This window comes from Piliocolobus tephrosceles, chromosome 3 (assembly GCF_002776525.5).
Source record: "Piliocolobus tephrosceles isolate RC106 chromosome 3, ASM277652v3, whole genome shotgun sequence".
Lineage (NCBI taxonomy): Eukaryota > Metazoa > Chordata > Mammalia > Primates > Cercopithecidae > Piliocolobus > Piliocolobus tephrosceles.
Genome location: NC_045436.1, coordinates 131888689 through 131915327, shown reverse-complemented (window position 1 = coordinate 131915327; position 26639 = coordinate 131888689). Strand labels below are relative to the sequence as shown.

The 26639-nt window shown below is 40.2% G+C and overlaps 1 protein-coding gene across 1 annotated transcript; it reads left to right on the top strand.

The window, feature by feature from the left end:
- The first annotated feature begins 92 nt into the window (after positions 1-92).
- On the top strand, positions 93-26172 carry PAICS (phosphoribosylaminoimidazole carboxylase and phosphoribosylaminoimidazolesuccinocarboxamide synthase). Its single transcript, XM_023192244.1, has 9 exons — positions 93-464; positions 5826-6023; positions 10752-10930; positions 12493-12672; positions 12770-12883; positions 14629-14712; positions 16354-16534; positions 18105-18263; positions 24178-26172. Exons 1-9 carry the CDS (start codon positions 449-451, stop codon positions 24339-24341), a joined length of 1275 nt encoding a protein of 424 aa, XP_023048012.1. The 5' UTR covers positions 93-448; the 3' UTR covers positions 24342-26172.
- The last annotated feature ends 467 nt before the right edge of the window (positions 26173-26639 follow it).

Here is a 26639-nt window from a genome sequence, read left to right as displayed (position 1 = left end):
CCCTTTCCTACATGCTTCCCCCCAGGCCATCACGACTTGGTATGCTCCAATCTCTGAGCCGCTCCTGCAGCGGAGAAGGGGCCCGGGTATGCGAGCTTCCTCAGAGTAGGGAGGGGCCGCCAGTGCGCGCCACTTTCCGCCAGTCCAGGCACTGCGCCAGCGCGGGGCGGCCCGGAGGCGGGGTCGTGTCGCTGCGCCTGCGCGGCGGGAAGCCAACGGGGAGATGTTTGGTCCCAGATCCACGTTTCGGTCTCCGCCAATACCCCTCCGGGTTAGGCCGGTGTCTCGGAGCTTGAAAAGAGTGGCTCAGGGTCGCGCGGCCCCGCCAGGGGGCGTGTCTGTGGGCCGCGCCTCCTTCCCCGCCCAGCGAAGCTCTCTGACCACCCCTCTTTTCTAGAGTTCTGCCTTGCTTCCCGGCGCGGTCGCGGTCCTCAGCCCACTCAGGATAATGGCGACAGCTGAGGGTGAGTAACAGGGGTCTGGGGCCTTAGCGGTCTTCCTGACCCCCAGGCCGTGAGCTCGCTGTGAGCGCGCGGCCACGGGCGGGCTGCGAAGCTCTGCCCAGCTTCCCTGCAGCCGCGCCTCTAGGCCGCCGTGCGGGCGCACACGTGGCCCAGGCGCTCCCGGGCCTCCCCGAACTTTACTGCCTCCGGGACGGGGAGAAGGAGCAAAGTAGAGGAGAACAAGAAATGACCAAGGGGTGTAAAGGCGCCTGGAAGCATTATTTATCCTCAATAGCTGTTGCAAAATACAAGCAAATCAGTGTTGATTCGTCAAAACCTGAGTCTTGCTTTGTCCGTTAGGTTAATGACCTTTCTAAGATTAATAATCGAAACTTTTGAAAAACCTGTCAAGAGGCCGGATCCAGTGGCTGACGCCTGGAATCCCAGCACTTTGGGAGGCCGAGGCGGGCGGATCACCTGAGGTCAGGAGTACCAGACCAGCCTGGCCAACATGGCGAAACCCCGTCTCTTACTAAAAATACAAAAAAGTAGCCGGACGTGGTGGTGCGCGTCTGTAATCCCAGCTACTCTGGAGGCTGAGGTAGGAGAATCGCTAGAACCCGGAGGCGGAGGTTGCAGTGAGCCGAGATCGCGCTACTGCACTCCAGCCTGGGCGACAAAGCGAGACTCCGTCTCAAAAAAAAGAACCTGTCTAGTGTGTGTGTGTGTAAGTAGTCTTCGATGCAGTGGTGTGTGTGTGTGTTTAGTCTTTGATGCCATGGATGTGTGTGTGTGTGTGTGTGCACGCGCGCGTGTTGAAGTAGTCTTTGATGCCATGGCAGCTTGGGGGGTGTGTGTGTATGTGTGTGTGCGCGTTTAAGCAGTCTTTGATGTCATGGATGTGTGTGTGTGTGTGTGCATGCACGCGCGCGTGTTGAAGTTGTGTCCATGATGGCTGGGGAGGGGGGTGTTTTTAAGTAGTCTTTGATGCCATGATGGCGTGTGTCCGTGTGTGTGTGTTCAAGTAGTCTTTGATGCCATGATGGCTTTGAAGAACTCTAAAAAAAACCTTTAGGCAAAAAAGTTACACTATCAGAAAAGATTGTTCTTGCTATTTATGCTGGAAAAAAAACGTTGGTTTGTTCCACACATCCAGTTGCTATATGTATAGTGAGCCAAATTGCTTTTCTTGGCTGCTGGGTACGTTCTTTTCCACATAGAAAATAACTGTATTTAGATTTTAAAAAGCTGTAGACTCAGATCAGGCGCTGTGGCTCACGCTTGTGATCCCAGCATTTTGGGAGGCCGAGGCGGGCGGATCATGAGGCCAGGAGATCGAGACCATCCTGGCCAACATGGTGAGGCCTTGGCTCTACTAAAAATACAAAAATTAGCTGGACTTGGTGGCGTATGCCTGTAATCCTAGCTACTCGGGACGCTGAGGCAGGAGAATCACTTACTTGAACAGGGGAGTCAGAGGTTGCAGTGAGCCGGGATCGCGCGGCTGCACTCCAGCCTGGCGACAGAAAGAGACTCCATCTCAAAACAAAACAAAAAAAAAACAACAGAAGAAACAACTGTAGACTCAGCAAAAAAGATTCAGATGATATGGAGTATCAACTCCGTAAACTTAAGGCAAGGACCAGAATTTTTCTTGCAATCATGGTACCTGTACCTCTAAACTGGCAAATCTCTAAAATCTTTGCTCTTCCACTTCTTTCCATTTGTGTACCGTTGGCAGGTTGATTTTTCTTAAATGTCACTTTTATGATCTCTAAAAGGCAAAGTGTTACAATGGCATCTCTAGAGATGTTAAATCCAGCCTGTCCAGTCTGAAATTCCTTTTCATTAAAATCCTGAATACTGCTATCCTTTCTACCTCTTCAGCCCTAACTTTGACTTTTCTCTCCTGTGAATCCTTAGCTATGTTCCAGTCAGGTTAAATCACCAAAGTTTGTTTTTCATTATATACATTTTATTTATATTATTTTCCCAGAACATTGCTGGCTAATGGAAATATAATGTAAATTTGTCTTCTATGAGCCACATTTTAAAAACTAAAATAAAAAAACTGATGCAATGTGTTTATATATGTATGTTTTATATATATATATATATATTTTTTTTTTTTTTTTTTTTTGAGATGGAGTCTCGCTCTGTGTGGCCCAGGCTGGAGTGCAGTGGCAAGATCTCAGCTCACTGCACCCTCCACTTCCCAGGTTCAAGTGATTCTCCTGCATTGGCCCCCCAAGTAGCTGGAATTACAGGCATGCTCTACCACACCTGGCCAATTTTTTTTTTAATTTATTTTTTAGTAGAGACAGGGTTTTGCCATGTTGGCTAGGCTGGTCTCAAACTCCTGACCTCAAGTGATCTGCCTTTCTTGGCCTCCCAAAATGCTAGGATTACAGGCGTGAGCCCATTTTAATATATTTTGTTTAGCTCTATATACACAAAATACATTTCAACATGGAGGCAAGATGAAAAATTGTTTAGATATTTTGCGATTTTTTATATCAAATGCAGTGTATATTTTAACAAATCACATCTCAACTTGTAATAGCCACATTTCTAGTGGCTGCCTTATTGGACAGCAGAGTCCTAGAATTTTCTTATCCTCTGTGTAAATTCTGTGCTTTCCCAGACTCTTAAATTTCAATTCCATGGATCATTTTTCAGTCCTCATCAGTCTTTTCTGAATTCATCTGCAAATTTATAGCAATCATTTTGGCACTTTTGTATGTCACATATGGTTGTTTCTTGTGTTGTTTCTACCCATTAATTGAAATTCCTTCCCTATTTAATGGCTAAGTAATACAGATTCAACTAAATTAACGCGAGGGGCATTAGATACAAACTTTGCCCGGGCTTACTGCATATTAATACATATAAATGTTAATTTCTTTATCTGATCTGGGCACCTTTTTTTTGTTTTTTTTTTTCTTGAGACAGTCTCGTCTGTTGCCCAGGCTGGAGTGCAGTGGCGCCATCTCAGCTCACTGCAACCTCCACCTCTCAGGTTCAAGGATTCTCCTGCCTCAGCCTCCCGAGTAGCAAGGAGTATTACAGGTGCACACCACCACAGCCAGCTAATTTTTGTATTTTTAGTAGAGATGGGGTTTTACCATGTTGCTCAGCCTGGTCTTGAACTCCTGACCTCAAGTGATCTGCCCACCTTGGCCTCCCAAAGTGCTGGGATTACAGGCATGAGCCACTGTGTCCGGCCCACTGTTCTTTACTCTTCCCTCTCTTATCCTCCATGCTGAATTCTCAAAGCTACTATCTTAAATATCTTACATCTTTGCCCACTACTCTTTCCTTAGACCAAGACATTTCTTCCTCCCCCCCCCCCCCCCCGCTTTTTTTTTTTTTTTGGAGACAGGGTCTCACTCTATCACCCAGGCTTGAGTGAAATAGCGCAAATCTTGGCCCACTGCAGCCTCGACCTCCCCAAGTAGCTGGGACTACAGGCACATACCACCATGCTGGGCTAATTTTTGTTTTTTTGGTAGAGATGGGGTTTTGCCATGTTGCTCAGGCTGGTCTTGAACTCCTGAGCTAAAGCAATCTGCCTGCCTGGGCTTTCTAAAGTGCTGAGATTACAGATGTGAACCACTGCATCTGGCCAGACGTTTCTTGTTCGAGTTACTGCAATAGCATCCTAACTGGTCTCCCAAGCTCTAGTTTTTGTTCACTCACCCCTTCCTCCCTTCATTGTCCATACAGAAGCCATAATGATCTTTCCAAATACCATTTTGCTTCATCACTTAAAATCCTTATAGCTCTTCTTGGGTTAAAGTCTAAACTCAACCAGCATGGCTTGTGAAACCAGAAGGATGTGTAGCAAAATGGAAGGGAAATTTTCCAGGCCTAGGAGAGAAGAGATTGTCAGAAGCCCTAGGAGGAAGGTTGTGTAAGAATTAAAGATGTTGGAGTTCTAGAGAGGAAATAGACAAATAAGAATTTGGAGCAGTAAGCCAGGGCTGTATCTTAAAGGGACTTTTAAACCATGTTAATGAGTCTAGACGTTACATTAGGGAGAATAGGGATTCATCCTCTAGATTAGGTGCCCTACAATGGCAACTGTTAACTAAATTATAGCTACTTTGTTTAATGGTTATCTCCACTAGCTGGTGATGTGGCCCCTGTCCAACTCTTAAGTCTTGTCTCCTGCCATTCTTTTCTACAACTTAGCTGCAGCCCCCACCCCTTCCCCTGCCCAACAGCAATGTACATATACCCAGACCTCCAGCTCCAACCAGACTGAAGTTCTGCAATCCACTTTGACCACCTTGTATTTATTCATCAACACTACCTACCCCTTTCTCTCCTTTGGCTAAATTTTTATCATTCTTCACATCTCAACCTGTCACTTTCTTGTAGACTTCCTTTTCTAATGTTTAGACTAGTCCCATAGTCTGTATTTATTACATTCTATTATTATGATGTCTTATTTAATATCAGCTCCCCTCAGACTCAGGTCTCTTGAGAGCAGGAATTATTATTTACTGGTATATCCCTTGGCACATGGATACGTTAGGAAAATGTTGATACTGAGAGTGTTCTGGGAGCATGAGGGCTGATTTCTCTCTTTGGAAATTTTAAGTTCCTAAACAGCTATTATCTTTACTCTTTCTCTAAATCATCCTTTTGTGTACTTCTTAGGTCTTGTGACCAGCATCAAAATTGGATTCCTTTGTGCTCACTTCCTCACAATTTCTTACAACTGTTAGTGAAGAGAAAGGATTAATGGGGACAGGGACAGGATTAAGAAATAGAGAGGGATGCTTCCAAATGTGCTAACTTCAGTAGGATGTCATGCCTCCTCTTGAATATTAACTTGAAATCAAGAAACCCATCTGGCTGCATGTTCCCATTTTGCCTGCAAAAAAGCAAATATCAGCAAAAATCGCATGTTGTTTCTTGCAAGCTAGTTTAGATACTATATTGTGAGTATGTCTGTGAAAATACTAGTATAGTTACATTACTTTAAATGTGTCTTAATTAATTTTAATTCTAGTTCAGTTCTGCCGTGAGAGGCAGGTTAATAACGGAAAGAGCACAGGATTTGATGTCAGAGGAGTTAGGATTTTATCTACCTCTTATATTTCCTAACTGCATGACCCTCAACCCTTTTGATTTCTGCTTTACTAATTTCTACAATTATTTATGTAATTAAAATTCTTCACAAAATTGTGTGAATCAAATGTGATGATACAAGAAATACATTGTAGAGTATATGGTTTTATACAGATGATTTAATTTGTATTAATATTCCTTAATCACTATATATTTACAGATTCATTGTTCTAGGTGATTTAGTCTTCAGCATTCAGGAAATTTCTTTCTGAATTTTGATCTATTTCCATTTTATTTCCACAGTACTGAACATTGGTAAAAAATTGTATGAGGGTAAAACAAAAGAAGTCTACGAATTGTTAGATAGCCCAGGAAAAGTCCTCCTGCAGTCCAAGGACCAGATTACAGCAGGAAATGCAGCTAGAAAGAATCACCTGGAAGGAAAAGCTGCAATTTCAAATAAAATCACGAGTTGTATTTTTCAGTTGTTACAGGAAGCAGGTAAGCAGCTCTCTCAACGTCTCTTCTCTCACCTTCTCTGGTAAGCATGTTGATGTCTTTCATGTAAAGTTGGCATTAAGATGAACAACTTGTTTTCAGATGTTTCAAAAGCTAAGTGAATTTAAATCAAACCAAGAACTCTTAAACTTCACTATAACTCCTTATTTGGTTTGGGATTATTAGTGTCATTGAATTAAAAGGAATCTTAACAAGTTTGCTGTAATCTTATATCTGGCACATGCACTCTCTATGCAACTTACCTTTCCAAGGCCATCTTCACTTTAAGGAATTTGACTATGAAAGAAACCCATTTTAATGCTAAGCAGTTCTAACAGATGAACTGAAATTTACTCCCTATAATTCTATACAAATGGTCTTTGTTCTGCCTCTGGGAGATAATACAGAATTTCAAATTCCTCTTCCACTTGAAAGCCCTGAAAAGTAGTTAAAGACTGTAACCAAACCTTCTTCTCCTGCCATTCCCCAAGTGAGAGATTTGAACTAAAACCCCAGAATGCCCTCCTGTTCAAAAACTGAATGAAGGCTCTATTTTCAATAGAGAAATAGATTCAAAAGACCACATGAAGATCAGAACATTGTGTGGTGGGCATTTGAAGCAAAGGGAAGGAAGTTAGGATAAAGGGGTTTTCTGGAGGGATTTAGTCAGTTGCTGGTTGGTCTGTAGTATATGAAATTTCAGCTAGGAAAAGATTTGAACTCTTTCTGCACAGTGTAAATAGCCTCATTGCTTTGGATCATTCAACCTTTGAAGCCTTACCTATGAAATAAAAGCTTTTTCTTTATCATGCTTGCCAGTTCTAATTTTATAATTTAATAACTTTTAATTCCAATATTCCCAGTTGCCCTTTCATTTCTTAGAGTTTCTAGTAGCACTAATCTTTCTTAAATTCAAAAGGGGATTTAATGCTTTTGTTTTCAGTTAAGTTAGATGTAACTGCCTTACACAAAATAACAAGGTAATGTAATTTAAATACATTGTCAGTGCATTCCTGGAGTAGTTTTGTCTCTTCCAGAGTATCTTATTTCATAATTTTGGCTAATGTGAAAAAGATTTAATTGCAAACCTGGATTGTCATCTACATCATAAATCCCTCTATGCTGTGAAAGTGAGTATATTGCTATAAATTTAAAGGATCTTCCAGAGTTCCTAAGTCACAGAATCTAAGATTTTTATTTCAAAGTTTCTTGATTGGTAGCTTCCCAGTGACTGAGGTAATTTCTAAAGAGAGCATCAAATTAATTTTAGGTTCCTTTTGCAAAAATTGTCAGAATCTTGCCTTGTTGCCCAGGCTGGAGTGCAGTGGCACAATCTCGGCTTACTGCAACCACCGTCTCCTGGGTTCAAGTGATTCTCATGCCTCAGCCTCCCAGGTAGCTGGGATTACAGTTATAGGTGCACGCCATCATACCCGGCTAATTTTTGTATTTTTAGTAGAGACAGGGTTTTGCCATGTTGGCCAGGCTGGTCTCGAACTGCTGGCCTTAGGTGATCTACCCGCCTTGGCCTCCCCAAGTGCTGGGATTACAGGTGTGAGCCACTGTACTTGGCCTGTTCCATCTTTTTAACTCTCCCCATTCACTTAAACATTTTTTAAAGCGCTTAACTCTTTAAAATGTTAGTAGTCAGAAGATTATTTTCTGTGTACCCTTGGTAGTTTCACATAGCTACAGGATTATATTAAGTAATGGAAGACAAAGCCTGACTTTTTATTTGCTTATTTAGTGTATTTTCTGAGTGTATTTATACTCATCCCATTATCCATTTCCAGAACTTTATAACAAGTAAATTAGAGTGACTCAGTTGTGTTATGTTTGTCCAGGACGTTCTCTGTTTTAACTCTGAGAGTCCTGTGCTCAGGGGAACAGGGGAGGTTACCTAAATGAAATACTCCAGTAATTATCTTTAAACTACTTTATTTGGCACTTAACATAGCTAAAACTTAATTGGTTCACAGGAAATGTTGAAAGATATTTTCCAGGTTTTATGTCTAGTACTGTGAAACTAAGTAAACCTGAATTTTTTTAAATTTCTAAGCAGACTAGTTTTAGGGTACATATTAGGAATTCCATTAAACCTTATATCATGTTTACTTGCTTAGTCATATAAATGCCTCATCTAGTTGGCCATCAGTGGTCTATTTAAAACGGTTGTTTACAACCAGGGTTATGTTCCAAATTAAGGTAGAAAGTAGAAGGGAAGGAGCATCGGGATGAGAATCAGAAAATCAGGATTCTACTTTTCTCATTGTCACTCAGGAATAAACAGTAAAGGACTATATGAATAAGAAGTAATCTTTTTCCATGGAAATAGTATAACTGTGCCATAACTATGTTATAAAATTTGTGGATTTGGTTTTATTACTTAAAAATTAAAATCTGGCCTTCTCAGTGATGATGAAATCCCAATTTCCTCGCAGAAATTCACTATAATTACATAAACTGTGATAATAGTATATGAAGAACCGTACTACAGTTGCTAAACCGCAGATGGGAATCTGGACCGATCTAAAAGAGGGACGGCCACAGGGACATATGTATTAGCTAGAATTAGTATTCTAGCTTATATATGTTCATTGTCATTCAGAGTGTGTAAGTGACATAAACATTTTTTAGTAACTCGAATGAGAGTTTTGAGTTTTGTAGACAACTAAGATAAACAATGGGAATTTTTTCTCACCATGCAGAGTCATGGAATTTGCTTTCATATTTAGCAGTATTAGAAGCCATCATTGTGTCATCTAAACTGAGTCTCTTTTAGAAACTTTTAGGGTTTTTTTGTGCAGAGGTGATTACCATAGCTTCATTATGTGCTTTTGGTTCTCTTTGGTATCTTTATAGTAAAGACAGAATTGGATACTACTGTGTCCAGCTTGGTAGACAAATGAGCAAATATATGACTAATGATTAACAGACCTAAGAGAGAAGAGCTCTTGAAGCCAATGATGTAGTTACTACCCCAAGTTGAGAATTGATTAAAGTCACCTGTCTATCCATGGGCCTTGATCATTCATTAAAAGTTAAACAACAGCTTACATCTAATTTTTTTTTTTAAAAAAAGGTTAAAATGGCAATTTTACTTCCCCTCTTTTCATTTTTTCCTTAGGGTTTCTGTTCATGCAACATGCCACAGTTCTTTCCCTTTTTAATTTGAATCTTACGAGTCAGATTTAAAGGGAAGGCAGAGGAAATAGTGTAGGGTTTGGACAGTGTGTTTCAAGTCCAGGCTCCATTACCAAATGGCAACATGACCTAGTGTGTGAAATTACTTCTTTGAACCTCTGTTTTTTTCACTGTAAAATGTATAAATAATAATACCTACCTCAAGGCTGGGCGTGGTGGCTCACACCTGTAATCCCAGCACTTTGGGAGGCTGAGGTGGGTAGATCACGAGATCAGGAGTTCGAGACCAGCCTGACCAACATGATGAAACCCTGTCTCTACTAAAAATACAGAAATTAGCCAGGCGTGGTGGTGCACGCCTGTAATCCCAGCTACTGAGGAGGCTGAAGCAGGAGAATCTCTTGAACCCAGGAGGCAGAGGTTGCAGTAAGCTGAGATCACGCCGCTGCACTCCAGCTTGGGTGACACTTTGTCTCAAAAAAAAAAAAACCTACCTCAAAATTTTATGCACAGTTAAATGAAACAACATATACAAAACACTTAGCACAGTGGAGGGTTTCCATAAATAGAAGCTCCCTTCATGTATGGATACACATATAACAGCAAAGATCCCCAATTCTTTCCTGATAATGAAAGACTAGAGGATTAGGTTGGGATTGGAAATAGTAATGCAGGCTGAAAATGAGCATTATCTCAAACCCATGTAGGTTTCCAGGAGTTATTTTAATTCATGTTAATGCTGTAGCATTACTTTGTACTGTGATGTAATAACACTTCCCAGAGAGGCAATATAGCAAAGTGGTTAAGTGGGTGGCTCCTAGAGACAGGGTAGGTTGGAAATCCTGCTTTACCTAATACTAGCTGACATGACTGCTGCGTGTTAGTGTCCGTACCTGTTTTGTTGGATTGATATTAATAGTATCTTATCAAATGTTTGGAGAATTAAACAAAAAAGATGTATTTAAAATGATTAGAACAATATCTGCCATCAAATAGGCTCCTGATTTTTTTTAAAGAAAATTGTTATAAATACATAAAATTTACCAGTTTGACCATTTTTAGGTGTCCAATTCAGTGGCATTATGTGCATTCACAATGTTGTACATTCATCCCATTATCCACTTCCAGAACTTCTTCATCATCCCAAACAAACTGTGTAGCATTAAACAATAACTATTCCTTCCACTCCTCAGCCCTTGGTAACTTCCATTCTCTTTCTGTCTTGAATTTGCCTATTCTAGTTATAGTTACCTCATATAAGTCGAATCACAAGTATTTGTCCTTTTGCATTTTGTGTTTTTCATTTAGCCTAGTGTTTTTAAGCTTCATCCGTATTATATAGCATGGATGTATCACAAATTTTCATTCCTTTTTATGGCTGAACAATACATTGTATGTATAGTCATGTGCTGCTTACTGTTTGAGTCAACAACTGACCACATCTACATTAAATAAAAGAAAAAAACTACAATTATTTTTGATAGAGGTTCTTTGTTTTTTGTAAAGGGTAGAGTTTTATTGTGCCTCAGATCTACCTTTTTACATATCATTTCAATACCTTTTTTAACTTTGGTTATCAATATGTAGGTATTAAAACTGCCTTCACCAGAAAATGTGGGGAGACAGCTTTCATTGCACCCCAGTGTGAAATGATTCCAATTGAATGGGTTTGCAGAAGAATAGCAACTGGTTCTTTTCTCAAAAGAAATCCTGGTGTCAAGGAAGGATATAAGTTTTACCCACCTAAAGTGGAGTTGTTTTTCAAGGTAATTATCTTATGCCTCTATTTTATGTCTTACTATAACATGGCAATAAATTTATAATTAGAAACTCTAAAGGTTTAAATATTCAAGCAAAGTTTTTGATATTTTGATATTGCAAATGTCATCCCAAAATTTGTCTTATCTACTTGCCAATGTCAATAATGTACACTTCCATTAGCAATGATAGATCAAATTTTAAAAAGAAAGCATCTGAAAATCTTACCTTTGAACCAAGATGACTAATAGGAGGACAAGAAAACTAACATTTAGTTAATTTTTTAAAAATGTAGTTGAAATCTTTTTATATTCTAATACAGGAAAACTATACTAACAATGTCTCTTGTAAGTAAAAATATATAAATAAAGGTTGTAAGAATCAGTGGTTATGAATTTTTATAGGCTTTACTGCTTTAACCATCTTCATTTATGCTGTTAAGCATAGATCTGCTTGGGAAGCAATATCAGTGTTGTTTTTTAATCAATAAGTTATATAACTTGTGTATTATGATTATATAGATGAAGAATTTATAAAGATATTGTCATATGAAGTTGGGACACAGCTTAGAATAGAATGAAATTATTTCATTTTTTTCATTTACCTCTTTGTCTGAGGTCTCTTGAATTATCAAATAATGTCCCTAAAAAATTACAGTCCTGTATAAATTCTAATAAAAAGTGAGGTCAGGAAGTTATGAGAACTGTAGTTTTGGAAAGATTTGATTGATTAAAATGTGCTTTGACCTTCCTGTCATGTCTGATGACTGTTACTAAGGAAAAACAAAAATCACAAACTTAAATTCTGTTTAAATTCGTTTATAGAGGTTAAATTCTTTGAAATACTTTGTGACCTAGAATAAGTTACTCACCTAAATACTTTGAATTTTAAAGTGCTATTGAGAGTAGACAAATTAAGAGTGATAGTTTTTTCTGCTTGCAGGAGCTAACTAGGAAAAAAAGAAAAAAGGAGTAATAATTGCTTTGAATTAAGGAGTATCGTAAACAAAAAATTCCTTTAGATGTCTCATTTTGTTGCCCAGGCTGCTCTTGAACTCCTAGGCTCAAGCAATCCTCCTGCCTCAGCCTCCTAAATTACTAGGACTACAGTGTGAGCCATTGCACCTGGCTCAAAATTTCCTTCTTTTCTTTTCTTTTCTTTTTTTTCTTTTTTTTTTGAGACGGAATCTCCCTCTGTTGCCTAGGCTAGAGTGCAGTAGCGCCCTCTCAGCTCACTGCAAGCTCTGCCTCCCGGGTTCACCCCATTCGCCTGCTTCAGCCTCCTGAGTAGCTGGGATTACGGGTGCGCACCACCACACCCAGCTAATTTTTTGTATTTTTAGTAGACAGGGTTTCACCATGGTGGCCGGGCTGGTCTTGAACTCCTGACCTTGTGATCCGCCCACCTCAGCCCCACCAAAGCACTGGGATTACAGGTGTGAGCTACCATGCCCAGCCGTGGCTGAAAATTTCTAAGGAGTTCATGCTCAAGGTGAAAAGGATGTTGGTTTTTCTGAAAAGTTCAAAAATTTTAGATTTAAGTTAATTGTACTACTATACTTTATTCACAGGATGATGCCAATAATGACCCACAGTGGTCTGAGGAACAGCTGATTGCTGCAAAATTTTGCTTCGCTGGACTTGTTATAGGCCAAACTGAAGTGGATATCATGAGTCATGCTACACAGGCTATATTTGAAATACTGGAGAAATCCTGGTTGCCCCAGAATTGTACACTGGTTGATATGAAGGTACAGATAAAACAATGGGATTTGAAAGTAAAGGTTAGAGTTGAGAGATGCTTTCATAGAATAGTTTTTGAAAACTTTGTTGACATACTATTTCCAGATTGAATTTGGTGTTGATGTAACCACCAAAGAAATTGTTCTTGCTGATGTTATTGACAATGATTCCTGGAGACTCTGGCCATCAGGAGATCGCAGCCAACAGAAAGACAAACAGGTAGATAATGTGTCAGGTTTTTTATCCTTTTTGAGGTCAAGCTGAGATAGAGGAGAAAGGAGAGATGAGGGGGAAAAGCAAATTATTGTTTCTAATGATAGGAACCTGTTTTGTTGATTGCTGTTTATTTTTAAAGATAAATTATCTCCAGTATCTTAATATAAAAATAATAGGAATAATACTTTACATTTATAAAGCAAATTTCTCATCTGTTATCTTAATAACATTCCCACAACAATAACAGCAAGTACTATCTTTGACTAAATGAAAACTAAGGGTCTTAAGAGGATGGGTATCTTCACAATTACTAGAGTCAGGGGCAGATCTGGGACTCTATCCCACGTCTCCTGGATGTTACCAGGCTCCATTTCTGCTCCTATAAAAAACAGTAGACACTTTGCAAAAGAAGATATTCAGGTAGCCAACAAACATGAAAAAAGGCTCATCATCAGTGATCATTAGAGAAATGCAAACCTAAACCGCAATGAGATACCATCTCACACAAGTCAGAATGGCTGCTATTAAAAAGTCAGGAAACAACAGATGCTGGAGAGGCTGTGAAGAAATAGGAACACTTCTATACTGTTGGTGGGAATGCAAATTAGTTCAGCCATTGTGGAAGACAGTGTGGTGATTCCTCAAGGATCTGGAACCAGAAATAGCATTTGACCCAGCAATCCCATTACTGGGTATACACCCAAAGGAATATAAATCATTCTACTGTAAAGACACGTGCACAGGAGCAGCACTATTTATCATAGCAAAGACATGGAACCAACCCAAATGCCCATCAGTGATAGACTGGATAAAGAAAATGTGGTACATGCACACCATGGAATACTATGCAGCCATAAAAAAGAATGAGATTGGCCAAGGTGGGTGGATCACAGGGTCAGAAGTTCAAGACCAGCCTGCCTGGCCGAGATGGTGAAACCTTGTCTCTAAAAATAAAATAAAATAAGCCAGGCATGGTGGTGGGCGCCTGTAATCCCAGCTACTCGGAAGGCTGAGGCAGAGAATCGTTTCAACCCAGGAGGCGGAGGTTGCAGTGAGCCGAGATCGTGCCACTGTGCTCCAGCCTGGTTAATAGAGCGAACCTCTGTCTCAAAAAAAAAGAAAGAAAAAAGAAAAAGAAAAGAATGAGATCATGTCCTTTGCAGGGAAATGGATGAAGCTAGAAGCCATCATCCTCAGCAAACTAACACAGGAACGGAAAACGAAACACCACATATTCACACTCATAAGTGGGAGTTGAACACTGAAAAACACATGGACACAGGGAGGGGAACAACACACACTGGGGCCTCTTGCAGGGTGGGGAACAATGGGAGGGAGAGCATTAGGACAAATACCTAATATATATGGGGCTTAAAACCTAGATGACAGGTTGATGATGCAGCAAACTACCATGGCACATGTATACCTATGTAACAAACCTGCACATTCTGCACATGTATTTAAAATAAAAAATAACCAAATTAGAGCAAGACCCATTCTATACCTAATATATAAAAATTCTCAAGGCAGTTAATTGTAGTTGCTAGTACAGAAAACACTTAAGAGAAAATAAAAGTATACTTTACTATGGAACTTTCTCTAGTTTAATTCAGGAAGTGAAAAGATGCATTTTCAGAAGTATCCCTTGCTATATAAGCTCTTCATAATCCCTCCCCAAAACTCAGAAACCAGATAGTTTCAGGTAGCAAGAGATACTTGTTTTCTAAACTTTCTATCTTATTTTCTAGTCTTATCGGGACCTCAAAGAAGTAACTCCTGAAGGGCTCCAAATGGTAAAGAAAAACTTTGAGTGGGTTGCAGAGAGAGTAGAGGTAAACCTTCTATAGTGAGACTGTACTGTATTATGTATTACGTGTTTTTCTTCTAAGAAAATCTTGTTTCAAAAGACAAAAATGGGAGAGTATAGTGCTTTTCTCTTCAGTGACTTTGTTTATTTTATTTTATTTTATTTATTTTATTTTATTTTAGAGACACAGACTCGCCCTATCACCCAGGCTGGAGTACAGTGGTGCGATCTCGGCTCACTGCAAGCTCCGCCTCCCAGGTTCCGCCATTCTCCTGGCTCAGCCTCCTGAGTAGCTGGGACTACAGGCGCCCGCCACCACGCCCGGCTAATTTTTTGTATTTTTAGTAGAGATATGATTTCACCGTGTTAGCCAGGATGGTCTTGATCTCCTGACCTCATGATCCGCCTGCCTCAGCCTCCCAAAGTGATGGGATTATAGGCGTGAGCCACCGCGCCCGGCTTTTCAGTGACTTTGAAAGTGGGGAACACTTTTAGGAAATGTATTAGCTGGGCAATCCTTACTAGTATACTGGAACTCCCTGCTGTTAAGCTGGCCAATACACACCTCCCAGATCCTGTTGGGGAAACCTGGAATCTGTCTCCTCCCTACCCCGCAGGAGAAACCTTATATTTCCTGCTCACCTCCACTGCTACTCAGAGTTCTATTAGCATGGGATGGATGGAACTCTGTGTGGCTTTAAATGTTACTTTAAGTTTTATGGTATTACTCTAATTCTGGGAGTTGAATGGGGTTTGTGATTATGCAAGGGTCGTAATCATATTTGAGAACATTATTCTCATAGGAATATATATATATTTTGAGTTCCAAGCAATTAACTTACAAAGACTTAGAACATGACTTCTTTTTTTTTTTTTTTTTTTTTTGAGACGGAGTCTGGCTCTGTCGCCCAGGCTGGAGTGCAGTGGCCGGTTCTCAGCTCACTGCAAGCTCCGCCTCCCGGGTTTATGCCATTCTCCTGCCTCAGCCTCCGAGTAGCTGGGACTACAGGCGCCCGCCACCTCGCCCAGCTAGTTTTTTGTATTTTTTAGTAGAGACGGGGTTTCACCATGTTAGCCAGGATGGTCTCGATCTCCTGACCTCGTGATCCGCCCGTCTCGGCCTCCCAAAGTGCTGGGATTACAGGCTTGAGCCACCGCGCCCGGCAACATGACTTCTGATTTGGCTAATCGGAAGTCTGCCTTGGCCTCCCAAAATGCTGGGATTACAGGCGTGAGCCATCACTGCTGGCCACTAGGCTTTCTTAATACTCACCTCCAAAGAGCTTAAGGTACTCTAGGAGCTTAGAAAAGAAAAGCATCCATTAAACAAAGTGCACTAAAGGTCTTAGGATGAAATATTTTGTATTATGATTTCCTGAATATTAATTAAAAGATTTTGAGTATCTTTACTGTTTATTTTAAATAAACATAATTTGTCTCATAAAAATTGAATTCTTTAGGTCTTAATGATGAAGACCACTTGCCTTTATATATTAAGATTATTTTAAAAAATAAATCCTGTCTTTTTGTTCTGTTTGTCTCTGTCTTAAATTTGATCTGTTAAGAAAGAAAATATTGTGCCCAGATGTAATTTCACTACAAACTCTAGCTCATTTATTCATTTTTGTTTTTATATTTTTTTCATATCCATGTATTTTTTCTTCAGTTGCTTTTGAAATCAGAAAGTAAGTGCAGGGTTGTAGTGTTGATGGGCTCTACTTCTGATCTTGGTCACTGTGAAAAAATCAAGAAGGCCTGTGGAAATTTTGGCATTCCATGTGAACTTCGAGTAACATCTGCGCATAAAGGACCAGATGAAACCCTGAGGATTAAAGCTGAGTATGAAGGTAAACCACAAGTAATATGGACATTTCAGGTATTTCTGATTTTGCTAAAAGAAATTACACACTTTAATAATGCTGAAAAAGAGCTTTGTTACTTTTCTAAGGGAAAAACACATGATATACTAGGCTTTCTGTTTTTCTTTTTTTTTTTTTGAGACGGCATCTCGCTCTGTCGCCCAGGCTGGAGTTGCAGTGGTGCCATCTCAGCTCACTGCAAGCTCCACCTCCCAGGTTCACGCCATTCTCCTGCCTCAGCCTCCTGAGTAGCTGGGACTACAGGCGTCTGCCACCACGCCCGGCTAATTTTTTGTATTTTTAGTAGAGACGGGGTTTCACCGTGTTAGCCAGGATGGTCTTGATCTCCTGACCTCATGATCCATCCACCTTGGCCTCCCCAAGTGCTGGGATTACAGGCATGAGCCATCACCACCAGCTACTAGGCTTTCTTTCTTAATGCTCACCTCCAAAGAGCTTAAGGTACTCTAGGAGCTTAGAAAAGAAAGGAGCAGGGAGAAAGAATTAAAAATGCAAGTATGAAAAGAAAACAAAGACTAGAATAATGAGAACCTCTGCCATCCTTACCTGGTAAGAAGGCCCTGGAGCATTGCTTCTAATATGCTCCAATACAAAATAGGCCCCCACAGTTACAGGAGGTGGGCGGTTGAAACAGCAGGTTCTCCTGCGAATCTTTAATTGCCACCCTTTCCTGGGAGGCAGTCAGATAGGAAAGTAAGGAACAGTTTCAGAATACAGTACATAAAAAATAATGGTATAGCAGTGATCTAAAATAGTGGAGTCCTGGGTTTACAACCAAATGTTTCTCAACTGGAAAAAAAAGTTGATTGAGTATTTCATCTACAGGTCGTTGCTATGGAAGTGTAGTTACTAATTTGGGAAGAGCGGGAGGTTGGGGGAACTCAGACTCCTTTGATAGCGAATGAATTCTAGAACTCTTTTCATAAAATTGCAAATACATATAATTTTGGATTCTAGGTTAGAAATCTCTGCTTTAGGAAACAAGGATAATTTATAAATTTATCAAAGAATGAATTGCTTAAGAGATTATGTTAAAAAATATATCAAAGGGCCTTAAAAATTTGGGGACACTATATTAATTAAACTTTCCTTCAACTCTTGCTTCAAGACGTGTCCCTAAACCCCTAGTCTATAATAACTGGTCTCCCTGCACCGGTTGAGGGACCACCCAGTCAGGAAAGACACCTGTTCAGATGGTGTCATTCTTCACTTTGGCCAGCCTACGCAGCAATAGAAGAGGCCTATGAGCTATTCCCTCACTAATACCCTGCTATCCCCTTTATAATATAGATCTCAAAAACAGCCAAACCTATTCCAGCTACTTTATTACTTGACTTACAGTAAGTGGCAGAGTAACCTTATATTTTGAATATATGTGTAATAATAGTGTCTTTTATGTTTTTTCAGAGAAGACTATTCAAGGACCTCAAGTCATTAAAACATATAGGCCTTAAACACCTCCCCCCCCCCAAAAAAAACCCTGTCTTTAAATCTCTTTTGAATGTTTAGCATAATTATAAACTTGTTATTTCCCTAGGGGATGGCATTCCTACTGTATTTGTGGCAGTGGCAGGCAGAAGTAATGGTTTGGGACCAGTGATGTCTGGGAACACTGCATATCCAGTTATCAGCTGTCCTCCCCTCACACCAGACTGGGGAGCTCAGGATGTGTGGTCTTCTCTTCGACTGCCCAGTGGTAAGATACATTGAATTTTTAAAAACTGTTCATTACAAGCATCTAACAGATGCACAACAGTAGACAGAATAGCATAATAAAATCTCATGTACCAATGACCTAGCTTCAGCAATTAACATCTTGTGTCTATAGCCATCTCCTGCTGGATTATTTTAAAGCAGAACTTAGACATTATAGTAATTTATACTTAATTATACATTTAAGTAATACGGGCTCTAGTTTTTAAATCATAATCATGATATTGTTACAGAACAAAAGGGGCCCACTTCTGATGCATTAGAAACCGGTACTATCTAAGCCACCAGGTTTTTGAGAAAGAAAGGCTTCCTCTTTCAAGTTGACCAGTAAGGACACATGAGTCCAGCTCAAATCTGTCCCCCTGTGCTGGCTTTATGGCAGTAATCTTACTGGAAAAGGTTTAGGGGATAGATTCTGGGATTAGTAGGTGATTGGTGGAAGGAAAGGGGAGATCTAGAAAGTCCTTGGGCATGTGCAGTTATCTCTTCATGTTATTTCATGGATCGTGTGTGTAAATTTGGGGGAGTTAGAATGAAATGTGGTAGAAATTGGGCCTGCGACATCAGTCAGCTGGTTCTGTGCAGACTCTAGTTGGCCATATTATTTAATCTACCATTCTGCAAACTCAAGAATTTCTGTTAGTTGTTGGTGTCTTTTAACTCTCGGGGACACAGTTTCAATACCATATTCACACCTAAGAAAGAGTAGTGGTAATTTCTTAAGATACAATTTTTAGTTGGTGTCCCAAGTTTTCTAATTGTCTCATCTGTTTGTTCAGATCCACTACAGTCCTTATATTGCATTTAGTTGATAACCTCTTAATTTTTTTAATACATAACAATTCATCCTCCCTTCTTCCCTTTCATTTTTTCGATAGAATTTTCTACGTTTTGGATTTGGCTTCTTACATTTCTAGGTGGTGGTAAACATGCTCTTCCATTCCCTATACTTTCTATAAACTGATGGTGAGATCTGTAATAAAATCAAGTTTGGGCATTTTTTTCCCAAGAATTCATAGTATTGAGTTTTTTTTAAAAGTAAATGTGATCGTGTTACTTCTGTAGAGAGAATAAAATTTTATTCTTTTTTTTTTTTTTGAGACTGAGTCTGGCTCTGTCGCCCAGGCTGGAGTGCAGTGGCCGGATCTCAGCTCACTGCAAGCTCCGCCTCCCGGGTTTACGCCATTCTCCTGCCTCAGCCTCCCAAGTAGCTGGGACTACAGGTGCCCGGCACCTCGCCCAGCTAGTTTTTTTTTTGTATTTTTTAGTAGAGATGGGGTTTCACCGTGTTAGCCAGGATGGTCTTGATCTCCTGACCTCGTGATCCGCCCGTCTCGGCCTCCCAAAGTGCTGGGATTACAGACTTGAGCCACCGCGCCCGGCCCCTAAAATTTTATTCTGATAAGGCTGGGCGCAGTGGCTCATGCCTGTTATCCCAGCACTTTGGGAGGCTGGGTCTCTTGAGGTCAGGAGTTCAAGACTTGCCTGGCCAATATGGTGAAACCCCATCTCTACTAAAAATACAAAAATTACCTGGGCATGGTGGTGAGCACCTGTAATCCCAGCTACTCAGAGGCTGAGGTAGGAGAATCACTTGAACCTGGGAGGCGGAGGTGAGTCAGGATTGCACCACTGGACTCCAAACTGGGCAACACAGTGAGACTCCATCTCAAAATAAAAAATTGGGGATAAAAGATAATAACATAGGAAAGTCCCCTTTTGGCTGATGGAACTGGATCACATGTTATGGTTTGTTCATCATAGACCAAGATAAGATCTGACGTTCTGCAGTTTATGAGGGTCAATATTGTTTCAGTAGGAGCAGATTTGCTTTATTACTGAAATCCCTAACTTTTGTCATAGCTGTATATATCCAGTCATGATACATGTCAAGTATACTAAGTCCTTGAGCCCTCCAACCTGGTCCAGTGGACTGGCTTTTCTCTAGGCATCCTGTATTGCTGTTGTCTTAGGATCCCCCTTTACCATCATTTTAGAGACCCATTTTGCCTTTCTCTAGGCTTGGATCTCCCGTGTTTTCCCCTTACTTGGTTTATTTTTATTTTGTTGGAGTACATTCTTGAACTTAGGGGCAAAAGAATACAAAAGGTAAATTTTGATACCTTGTATATCTGAAATGTTTATATTGAAGCCCTATACTTATTATCAAATTAGAATCCTATGCTGAAAATCATTTTGCCTTGGAATTTTGGGAGCATTGTTACTCCACTGTCTCCAAACATCCACAGTTGAGGACTCCATTGCTTTTCCACCAGTCTGATTCTAGGTTTCTCAGGAATTTTCTCTCTGGAAACTTTCAGGATCTTTTGTCTGTTTTCATTGTGCTTAAATTTTACACAGATGTGACGTGCTGAGTCTGTTTGCATTATGGACTTTTGGTGGGCTCTTTTAATCTGAAATTCTAATTTCTTAGTCCCTATTTTCCTTGAATTATTTAATTTTCTTACCCCTCCATATTCTCTCTTCTCTCATTTTTGAATTCATTCAAATTTGGTCTTCCCTTGATTTCTATTCTACTTGTCTTGTTGCTATACTTTCTGGAATATTTCCTCAATTTTACATTCCAGCCCTTCCATTGAGTTTTTCTTTCTTTTTTCCTCCTTGAGATGCAGTCAGGCTCTGTTGCCCAGGCTGGAGTGCAATGGCACAATCTCGGCTTTACTGCAGCCTCCGTCTCCCAGGTTCAAGTGGTTCTCGTGCCTCAACCTCCCAAGTACCTGGGATTAGAGGTGTGCACCACCACGCCCGGCTGATTTTTGTATTTTTAGTGGAGACATGGTTTCACCATGTTGGCCAGGCTGGTCTCGAACTCTTAACCTCAGGTGATCTGCCTGCCCTGGCCTCCCAAAGTGCTGAAGTTACAGGCGTGAGCCACTGTACCCGGCCTTCATTTTGGATACAGGTGTTTTTGTTTTTGTTTTTTGACACAGGATCTTGCTCTGTTGCCCAGGTGGGAGCGCAGTGGCATGATCCTATCTCACTGGACCCTTAAATTCCTAGGCTCATGTGATCCACCCACCTCAGCCTCCCAAGTAGCTACAACTACAGGCCCACATCATCACACCTGGCTAGTTTTTTTACTTTTTGTAGAGATGGGCACTTCGTATGTTGCCCAGGCTTGTCCTGAACTCCTGGGCTCAAGCAATCTTCCCACCTCAGCCTCCCAAAGTGTTGGGATTGGATAGGAACCACTGCCTCTGGTTTTTTTTACACGATGTTTTTATATTTCTTTTGGTTTTTGTTTTCTGGGCTTTTGTTGTTGTTGTCGTTTGTGTTTGTGTGTTTTTAAATTTCCAAGAGCTCTTTTTTGTTCTCTCGAGAAGATGATTACAGTCTGTTGCATATAGTTACTTTCTTCAGCTGTCTGGTAATCCTTGGCTATTTGCTTTTTTAAGAGTGGAGTACTATAAAAAACCAATTGGAAACTTCAAATGGGTGGTGTGTGTCAAAATTGGGCTTCACTGTGGGGTGTATCTGGTAGTGATTGTTCTTCAAATAACCTCTCACATTAATGTCTACGTATTTTCTTAAGCGTTGACCAGAATTACTCAGAGAACAAAAGTGTCTGGTGTCCCCTGGTTCAAAGACACCTAGACTGTGAAGTCTGTTTTACCTTCAGAAAAATTAAAGGTCTGGCATGGTGGCTCATGCCTATAATCCCAACACTTTGGGAGGCAGAGATTGGTGGATTGCTTGAGCTCAGCCTAGGCAACCTGGCGAAACCCCGTCTCTACCAAAAATACAAAAATTAGCTAGGCATGGTGGCACACTCCTGTAGTCCCAGCTACTTGGGAAGCCAAGGTGGGAGGATCACTGGGGCCTGGGAAGTTGAGGCAGTAGTGAGCCGTGATGGCACCACTGCACTCCAGATGACAGAGCGAGACCCTGTCTCAGAAAAAAATAAATAATGTTTAAAAAGAAAAAAAATTGCTACAGTGCTTTAAAGAGGCAGTCACTCGGGTAGATGGAGTGGAGAAGGAGATATGAGGGCCTAGCTGCTGCTTAGACTTCGAGTCAGTCATCTTATTAGTCTCTATTCCCTTCCAAAGGTATCTGGTGCCACTAATTTAGTCAGTCAACCTTTCAGGAAGTTCTGTAATGTCAATCATGTTGCTTCTTATCTTTCCCTGCTTTCAGTTTAGGATTAAGTTTTCTTTCTTTTTCTTTTTTCTTTTCTTTTTTTTTTTTTAAGACGGAGTTTTGCTCTTGTTGCCCAGGCTGGAGTGCAATGGCGCAATGTCAGCTCGCTGCAACCTCTGCCTCCCAGGTTCAAGCGATTCTCCTGCCTCAGCCTCCCAAGTAGCTGAGATCACAGGCATGCACCACCACGCCCAGCTAATTTTGATTAAGTTTTCTTGGTCTGCTAAGTTAGCTACTACTCTATTTGCCTTTCAATTGCCAAAATGTTACTGCTGTTATCTGGCCTTGTGTGTTCATGCCTATTTCCTTTATTCCCTTTGCTGTTTTTATAAGCTCTGAGAATTAAATTTTGTGCCTAAGCTATCTTTAACAAGATGTGACTATACAAATGTCTCAAGCTAAAAATTGGCAGCTACAAATAAAGCTGTAACCAAATTTATGCCAGAATTGTATAGATATCCATGGAGCTTACAAAAGGGGAGCATGATGAGCAAAAAATTGGCAATTTTTATAGTAGTGCCGTTTCAGGAGTGACAGATAATCTGGAAGACTTGTACATAATGATCACTAGAATCTTTTGAGGAGTAGTTTTACAGTAACCTGTGTAAAATCCTGAAGACTGCCCATATTTCTCATCTCTGATGTCATGCTCACTAGATAACTTTTTTTTTTTTTTTTTTTTTTAACAATTTAAGCTATTCTTTTACCAGAAAGGGTGTCCTGGGCAGGAGACACAGGTTATTTCAACTATTAGAGTGGAGCACTCTACCCAGTGTGCTAACAATAATGGTTGACATTCTTGGAGCACATATTGTGTACCAGGCAATGCTCTAAGCACTTTATATTATTAACTCATTGAAGTGTCACATTAGGTAGCTACTAGTTACAATTCCCTTCTCACAGAAGAGGAGAATAAATTAACATGAAGTAACTTGACCAATACCACACAGTAATGGGTGGAGCTCCATAAAATAATGTGTTAATACAAATTAGTAAATTGGCCTTGTGATTTGTATTTGACTCTGTTCTTGTTGTGGATAATGGTAGTCAAAGAGCCTGATGAATTCCAAGAATACTGGGAAAATGGAGCTTTTGGATATAGTCCCTGATTCTAGCAAACACTAGACATGATAGTACCACCTCAAGACACTCTGCCTGAGCAGACATGTGGCCCCTAGGATGTTACTTTCTTATTCTGCTGTCTTGGATCTTATTACTATTTATTTATAACTTGACATTTCCTAAAATTATTCTGTGGATTTGATTTTTTTTTTACTGCTTAAAAATGTTAAAATAGTTCAAATGCAGACAGAAAGATTAGTTAGAAAATTATCAAAACAACATAGCTCAGGTTTGTCTAAGAACAGGTACTTCTGGCCACTTACCTTGACCCTTATTTTACTTCAGTTGCTCTTCGCCAGGGATTGAAAGGGATAGTGTATGTGAACAGAACTTTCAAAAGGTAAGTTTCCTTGTAAGTGAATTCTGTAAGAAGGGTGATAGATGATATATATAAAATGTCTCTTCATGGCAGGTAATACTGACTGCTTTTCCTCTTATAATCACTTTACCACTCCGGTATTAAAGACAGTTCTTCTAGAGATTCTACTTTAGAATAATGCAGTAGCCTTTTATTTTCTGTGGCAGGACTGCTCTGAGTATAAAATTTTTTGTGAGGTTGTATTTTCATTATTTATTGAGCTCAATTTCCTGTCTTTTCCTTTCTGAACCAATAGGTCTTGGCTGTTCAACCATACTTTCTCCAGAAGGATCAGCTCAGTTTGCTGCTCAGATATTTGGATTAAACAACCATTTGGTATGGAGCAAACTGCGAGCAAGCATTTTGAACACATGGATTTCCTTGAAGCAGGCTGACAAGAAAATCAGAGAATGCCATTGAATTTTTTAGGGGAAAAACTACAAAGTTCTAATTTAGCTGAAGGAAAATCGAGCAAAATGAAAAGGTAATTTTAAATTAGAGAACACAAATAAAATGTATTAGTGAATAAATGCTTCTCTTAATAAATATTAATCCATATTAATAAACATGAACACCTAACCTCTCCTTTCTTAGGTTAGACACCAAGATATTTCAGCCAGCCTTATCATTCCTCTTATTGTATCCGTTTTTCCTTAAGTATTGGTGATCACTACTATTGAGTTTCTTCCTTAACACTGATTGAATAATCTTAACTCCCTCAGCTAAAACTGGCATTACTGACTCCCAGCTATGTTTTTCCAGACTTGTATTTTCTTTTTTTTTTTTTTCTCCGAGACAGGGTCTTAACTGTTGCCCAGGCTGGAGTGCAGTGGCGTGATCTCAGTTCACGGCTGCCTTCCCTCCTGGGCTCAAGCAGTTCTCCCACCTCAGCCTCTCGAGTAACGAAGACTATAATCTTGCAGCACCATGCCGAGCTAATTCTATTTTTTGTAGAGAGGAGGTCTCACTAGGTCACCCAGGTTGGTCTCAAACTCCTGGACCCAAGTAATTCTCCTACCTCAGCCTCCCAAAGTGCTAGGGTTACAGGCATGAGCCACTGTGCCTGGCTAGACTTATACTTTCAACTGTCCATTTCTCTCTGTACATCCCATGGGCACTCTCATAAAAAACAGAATGCTCCCAACTTTATTCATCTTCCAAGCCTGAAACTCTTGGTATGCTCACTGCTGCAAGTCAGAAGCTTGATTTCATCATTGATGTTTTTTCACATTTCACATCTCATTCATCAAGTCATGTTGGTGTTAATTTCTAATTAACCCTTGAAATTGCCGTTTTCTCATCCTCTGTACAAAAGCCTCAAGTGAGGGTCAAATTCAACATTATCCTGATCTAGACAGTCCCCATTCTCAATCCACCCTTTTCCAAGTTGATTGCCCAAGGACTTCTAACATAATAAACTCTTTAACTCTTTTGCACCACAGACTTCTTTGGAAATATATATGCTGTTGACCCTCTCTGTAGAAAACTGCACACATAAAACTTACCAACAGATGTCATTGGTTCTTGGGTTCTCTGGAAGCCTATCCATCGTGTATAGATTAAGAATTGACGAGGTAGCTGGGCGCAGTGGCTCACGCCTATGATCACAGCACTTTGGGAGGCTGAAGCAAGCAGATCGCTTGAGGTCAGGAGTTTGAGACCAGCCTGGCCAACATGGTGAAACCCTGTCTCTACTAAAAATACAAAAATTAGCCAGCCGTGATGGCGGGCACCTGTAATCTCAGCTACTTGGGAAGCTCAAGCATGAGAATTGCTTGAACCCGGGAGGCGGAGGTTGCAGTGAGCCTAGATCATGCACACTGCACTCCAACCTGGGCAACAGAGCGAGACTCTGTCTCAAAAGGGAAAAAAAAAATTGCTGATGTGACCCATGAAGGGAAGTCATTTTCCTCGTAATTTCTGGACTGCCGCACATAGGTATCTTTAGTTCTTTGAAGGCCCACGTTTTTATCATTTAAGACCTATTTGTCACTAAGTAGAGCTTTATCTTCAATGTCTCCATGAAACCTTCTGTAACCACAGTGACTACAAGTAGTTCTTTCTCTATTGAATTATTAGGTCCAGAATAGAAGATGTCATTGTATACTTTATTTCCCTCACACTGTTACACTCTGATGTGCTATGCTTAGCTCTCTGCCAGAGATTAGTAAATTATAAAACTCATGTGTACTACTTAAGTTTGTATCTTATGCTAGTTTATAAGAACAATTAAAAGGACTTAGAAGATTAACTTTGGTTTCATGGTCTCTGAAGTCACTGGCTGCTATTTCAGCTTGTTTACCCTTACCTAGCATTAAGACTGCATCTACTTCTGTGCAGTATATGAAAATTTTTAAACACTCATTTAGACTGGTAGATAGGACTGACCATTATAAATTGTCATTATCAATGTTTTTTCTTTCTTTTTTTTTTTTAAGAGCCAAGTTCTCACTGTCTCCCAGGCTGGAGTACAGTGGCATGATTATAGCTCCCTGCAGCCTTCAACTCCTGGACTCAAGCTGCAGCCTCTTGAGTAGGTGGGTGCATGTGCCACCATGCCTAATTATGAATTTCATCATTAGTTTCTTAATAGAGTCCACATGTTCTCAGTAGTAAGTTCATCAGTGCTAAATATTTGAAGGTATTTCTATTGTTTTGTAAAAGTAACTTAAGCCTACCTGGTCTGCTATCTTTTGAGTATACTTTCCACGGACTTGT